The 6176-nt window shown below is 52.6% G+C and overlaps 1 protein-coding gene across 1 annotated transcript in view; it reads left to right on the top strand.

The window, feature by feature from the left end:
- RBM19 (RNA binding motif protein 19) overlaps positions 1–5819 on the top strand; it is a 52844-nt gene extending 47025 nt beyond the window's left edge. The window contains exon 24 of the mRNA XM_031057493.1: positions 5368–5819. Within this exon, the coding sequence (XP_030913353.1) occupies positions 5368–5370 (3 nt within the window). The 3' untranslated portion in view covers positions 5371–5819. The remainder of the gene's footprint in view (positions 1–5367) is intronic.
- The last annotated feature ends 357 nt before the right edge of the window (positions 5820–6176 follow it).

Genomic DNA, 6176 nt, shown 5'->3' on the forward strand with positions numbered 1-6176 from the left:
TGGCAGGGCAGGTTTCTTGCTGAGTGTCTCTGAGGTCTGCAGCAGCGACGAAAAGGATTAGCACAAGCAGAGCATGTAGGCTTTAGAGAACAGAGCAGAGTTTGGTTTCAACATCTAATTCAATTTGTTCTGCCGAGATTGAAATATGAAATGGTTGCCAGTCAAACGTTCAAAGGGGGAGGAGGGAGGAAAGAAGAGAGGGAGCCTTCTCAAATTTAAATTTTAATGAAAATTAATTTAACCCTTTGATATGTTTTAAAACATGTTATTTCCCAGGCTGGGAACAGGCTGGAAAACATTCATGAGGGTTTTTTTTTTTCCCCTGTACCTTCAAACATAATGAAGATTTTCTTTTTCCCTTAATGATACTTATCTTGTGGAGCAGTTTGACATTGGTTAATTTTTCAGGCAATTTGGTATCAAGGAAATCTGTTTGATGTGAGCAGGGGGGGGCTGTGTATGTGTACACAGATATATATGTGCCTGGACATTAATTATGGAAGTGCTGATCACAGCTCTGGAGAACAGTTGGAGTTAATTCCTGCTCCACTTCTTTGTTACGTATTGAGAATCCCACACCTTGCACCCCTAAAATTACAGCAGGAATTTTCTAAAAACCAGCCTACACCTGAATTAAAATGATCACTTAAGTAGGTCTGCAGAAATTCAGCACTCCCCACTGACTGTTTTCTTTTTTTCCCCCTGATCTGAAGCAATCCTAATGATAAAATAATGCAAACTCTGTTACCTGTCCATGGAGCTAAAGCAGGGAACAGCCTCCCCCTGGTCCTTCACCTCAGCAGTGCTGCTGCAATGCTCTTGTTTGCTTTGGGAGGGGGAACAGTTCCTGTTCTGTTATTCAGGAGGGTTTTGTCTGTACCAAATGATTGCACACTGATGGCTGTGACTGGGCTGGGATGAGCTGTAGCCCTGTCCCCCTCATTCTGCTGGCTCTTGACAGCCCAGGGTCGGTGTCACCATGTGTGCCTGTCACCCCTCAGCTGCCCTGAGCTCCCTGGGCACAGGTGGGCACAGGGGGGTGTGGTGCTCATTTTTGGGGTGTGGGTGCTGTAGCCAGGCTGTGCTGTGGCAGAGAGGATGAGCAGCTCCAAGCTCCAGCTCATCCATCAGCCCTGGCTGTGCAGATGGGAATTGGGCTACAGCCACCCCAGGTGGGCTCTCTGGGCTGTGCTCAGCCTCTGCTCTCCCCTCAGAGAGCCCAGACGAGTGCTTTACACTCAGTTCTGGCTGCTGGGATGCACTGCAGGGTCCCTGGGGGGCTGAAGCCCTCTGCCTTGGCCAGTGGGTGTCTGTCAGGTTGTGACAGCTTCATCCAGGGTGAGACCCTGGTGAGCTGGACAGGAGCAGGAGCTGTGCTGGCTGCAGCTGCTCCCCGGGCACGCTGCAGATCCCCCTCCCCAGGGCCAGCTCTGCAATTGGATTAGGATATTATTCAAATGCAGCTTTTTTACTGAATGAGAGGGTTAAGGGGTTTTAATGTAGAAGCAGCTCTCCCTCATTGCTGCCTGTTGCCAGAGGCCTGTGTGGGCTTTTATCTCCTTTGTGGGGACAGCCAGCGAAGCAAGGCAAGGCACAGAGGATCTCCAGGGAGCCTGGCTGTGCTGGGCACTGCCAGCCCCTCTGCTGTGCCACGGTGCCCTGGGAGTGCCCAAAGTCACCCATTCCCTTTGGAAAACTCCTGACCACCATCTGTGTTTTCCTCTCTGTGCCACAGGAGAGCTGGCAGGGACAGGCAGGCAGCATCTGTGAGCTCGTGGTGGTTTCTTGTCATCACCTCTGCACTGCTCCTGCAGTAACTCAGGAATTCCAGCTCTTCTCATCCCTTCAGGCCCATCTTCCCTGGTCTTCCTCCCAGGTGTGTCCCATGGAATGAGGTCTGGGAAGCACTTCCAGGCCAAGCAGGCACAGTGAATGCCGTTCCCTCACCCTCTGCAGGAAGATGTGTCCTGCCTGCTGCTGCCTCCTGGAGCTCTGGAATCTCCAGAGGGAGGTTCAGGTTGGACTTCAGGAAGAATTTGCAAATGCAGATTGAGAGAGTTGACCTAGATGCTGGCTGGGAGATTTGGGGAGCTTCTCCTTAATCCCAGAATCCCAGGAGAAGCTGAGTTGGAAGGGACCAATATTCCAACACATCTGGACTTTACCCTGGGTCACAGCACCACCGGTGTTTGGCACCACATTCCAGCTTCCAGCAGCACCTTCCTCAGCAGGAAATACAGCAGGAGGAGGAGGAGGAGGCAGCTTCCCTGACTGAGGCACTCTGCCTCCTGTTTTCTCTAAATGTGTGCATTGGAGAGGAAGAGAAACCGCATGGCCGGGCTGGAGAGCTCAGCCTTCGCCAGCCATGAATAATAATCAGGCTCAGTAACTCACAGTAAATAGGGATCCAAATTGGCTAATCAGGGAGGCTTTCACCCCAAACTGGAGCTGGGGAGGGAGGCAGAGCAGAGCTGGGGGTGTGCAGGAAGTGATGGCAGCACAGGAGCAGGGAGGTGGGCAGGATCCTGGAGAAGGGAGGGTCTCACCTCCCTGGGAGCTGCAGGAGCACAGTCCCTGCGTTCCACAGGCTGTAATTAGTGCCATGGCATTAGGTTTGTCTCTCTGTTCCAGCCCCAGGACCACGGTGGGCTGCTGGGGGAGAGTGTGGACCAGGGGGGTACAGAGCCAGCGTCACCATGTCCCCACATGTGACATCATCCCCAACTCAGGGTACAGCAAAGCTGCTGGGACAGAGTGGGAGGGCAGTAAGGGCTGTGGTGTGTGTCAGGAGAGGTGATCTGGAGGAAAAAGGTTTTCTTCATGTTCCCTCAACTAAAATTTGCCGTTTTCTGGTTCATTTTCTCCTGCAATACCAAGTGGGGCAGTGGTGGGAGCTGTGTTCAGCTGCAGTGGGGTGGGGCTGGGGGTCTCCATCTGCCAGCAGCAGGCTCTGACAGGCAGGAAACATCCCAGGGACACTCCTGTGAGCAGGGAATGGCTCCAAGTGCCCAGCACTGGACAGAGCAGGGACAGGCAGAGCCCTTCCCTGCTGCTTCCCAACAAATACCCTTCCAGCAGCATCTGAAGGCACTGTTAGCTCACGTGAAGATAAAACCATGGAAAAACCCCTCAGCCCATGATTTGGGTTATTTAAATACGTGGAGTGGGAGCTGGAAGTGCAGCTGATGAGGAGCTGGAGGAAGGCTGCCCTGCAAGGTGTTTTACAGCTGCTGAGTGACTTTGGAAATTGAGGAGGAACCTCCAGCCACATTCCCAGTCCCCCCAGCTCCCCTGTCTGGGGCACATCACACTGCTGCTTGCCTCCTTTTCCAGCTCTCCCAGTGCTGCTGGCCTGCAGCAAGAATGGCTCTGCATCCACCTAACCCACAGCAGCTCTGTCAGAGGGGATTTCCCTCCTGCCCTTTCCCTCCCTTTCCCTTCTCTCCCCTCCCCACACCACTGGATTAAGAGCACTCCCCAAATCCAGCACACTGGGAGGGATGGAGCCAACAAACCTCCTTCAGCTTCCTTTGCTCTGGGACTTCCTTTCCTCTGCAAGGGGGTTTGGGGTGTGCTGTGCTTCTCCTTGGGGTGTGCTGTGCTTCTCCTTGGGGTGTGATGGGTGCTGTGTGATGCCTCAGCACCTCAGAGCTGATGGCCAGGACCTCCCCATCCCTCCCCTAGAGCCTCAATCATCCCTCACACCCAGAACTGGAGGTGGGGTTTGGCAGGGGTAACAAGGACACCTGTATAAGCCACGAGGGATGAAGAGTAAAGCAGGCCTCTCCCTCATGTGCTGACCCCAAATCTTTTTTGGAGGTAAGAGTAGCCCCTGAGAGCAGCCACCCCCCTGGTGCTGGTGGGGCTGAGAAATCCAGGGCTTTTCTACTTCATCAGCCCAGAAACCAGGCCACAAAAGGCAAAAATAGGAGAGATCTGAGGTTAGGCAGCCACCCCTCAGAGCCATCCTCTGCCCCCAAACCCAGCAGCAAAGCCCAGGCTTAACCTCAGCCCCAGCAAGGCTGAGCCCACACTGGAGCTTCACACCTGCCTGGGACAGGGATTTCTCCTGCTGTTCTGGGCAAAGCACTAATTTTTGCATTTTGTGCTTTGGTTTTAAGCTGATGATGTAGAAAACTTTTCAATTTCTCCCCCAGGCTCTGGGTGGGTGTGTGGGATGAGCTGCTGCCATGGGCTCAGCCTGAGATGGGCCCCTCCACTGCAGCCCAGGGCTGGGAGTGTCCTGTGGATCTGAATGAGCCTGGATTTTCCAGCAGAGCCAGCACAGGCACACACAGCCCATGGGGCTGCTTCGGTGGCCCCAAAGTCTCTGTGACACCCTGGGAACAAGGCAGGAGATGCTTCAATTCCATTTTCAGCCCAGCTCAGCCCAGTGTGTCAGCCCCAGGAAGCAGCAGGGTGGGCTGCCCAGGAGCAATTCCACCCAGGTGGCACAAGAGCTGGTGCAGGGCTGCAGAGGGGGAGTCACAGCCCATTCTGCCCCCCAGCAAGATAAACAGGACAGGCACATCACCCCAGGCAGCTGCTGAAAAGCAAAACCTGGGAAGTTTCTTGTTTAATTTAACAAATGAGAAGCCAAAGCAGCCCAGTGTGGTTTCAGCTGGGGGTCTCAGGCCTGGGTGGCAGCAGGAGGGGGCTCAGCAGGCAGGAGCCTTGGGCTTCGTTAGGATTCAGCCCTTGGAGCTCTCCCTTCCCTCTGATGCCTGAGTGTGATTGACACTTACAAATTACCCAGCCAAAAGTGTCGAGTCTTTGACCCCTGAGTAACATCTTTGGCAAGCCTGAGATTTGCCAGCATTTTGTCATCTAATTACTACAAATCCCTTGAAAATTCACTGGCTGGTGAATTTTTAATGCGGGACAATTTCAATGTGATGCATGGCCCAGATGGGCAGCGTGGGCTCCTTCCCTCTCCCCCCTCTGCCTCCCTGCCTGCCCTTCTCCTGCTTCCCTCCTTCCTTTACCCCCAGTCCCATTCCTTATCTCCCTCCAGCCTCTGTGCATCCCCATCCATGGAAGTGCTCTGGGATCTCAGCCCCTCCTGGGCTCTCCAGCCCAGCTCAGTGTTCCCCCTGTCACCTCTCTGTCCTGCTGAGGGAGCTGCTACATGAAATTCCTTTTTTTTCCCCACCTTCTCAGGTCTGGCTGATGGATGGAGCAGGAGAAGCCTCCATGAGGAGCCAGCCCACTTGTTGCCAGTGGAGTCCACCCATCCTGTGAACCCAAGGGCTGATTTATGCCATGTGTCCAGGTCCTGGGATTCCCAGCCTTTGAAATTCAGAGAGGAAGGAAAACTCTTGTCTGCTGGCAGCTCCTGAGCATCACTTCTTAAATCCAGGCAGGGACTGATTCCCTTCATCTCAGCCCAACCTGAGGGAAGAGGAACTTGGAGCAATGGACCCTTCCCTGCTGACCTGGGGACTCTGACAGAACCTGCTCTTAATGTCTGAATTCAGTAATTCCTGTACATTAAAAACCACATTCTGTACATTAAAAACCATATTTTTAATTTCCCAAGCTGAGCCACGTCTGGATTTCGGTTGGCTTTGTTTCTTCCCCACAGCCAGGTAGGTTTTGGGGCCGATAGAGAGCAATAATTCCCGTACATTAAAAAACACATTCTGTACATTAAAAACCATATTTTTAATTTCCCAAACTGAGCCACATCTGAGTTTTGGTTGATTTTGTTTCTTCCCCACAGCCAGGTCGTTTTTTGGTGCTGATAGGGAGATAAGAGCAATAATTCTTGTACATTAAAAACCACATTCTGTACATTAAAAACCATATTTTTAATTTCCCAAACTGAGCCACATCTGAGTTTTGGTTGATTTTGTTTCTTCCCCACAGCCAGGTAGGTTTTGGGGCCGATAGAGAGATAAGAGCAGTTTTGGGGCTGATAGGGAGATAAGAGCAATAATTCCTGTACATTAAAAGCCATATTTTTAGTTTCCCAAGCTGAGCCACATCTGGGTTTTGTTTAGCTTTGTTTCTTCCCCTCAGCCAGGTAGTTTTTGGGGCCGATGAAAGGGAGATAAGAGCAGTTTAGGAGGGAGGCCTGGGCGCTGCTGTGCTGGGCTTTGTGCCTGTGTCATTTCTGTCCCCGCTCCCAGGCAGTCGCCTCCCGTCTCTCCCTTCCCAGCTTTCAAAGGGAAAGA

The sequence above is a fragment of the Geospiza fortis genome, unplaced genomic scaffold (assembly GCF_000277835.1).
Source record: "Geospiza fortis unplaced genomic scaffold, GeoFor_1.0 scaffold408, whole genome shotgun sequence".
Classification (NCBI taxonomy): domain Eukaryota; kingdom Metazoa; phylum Chordata; class Aves; order Passeriformes; family Thraupidae; genus Geospiza; species Geospiza fortis.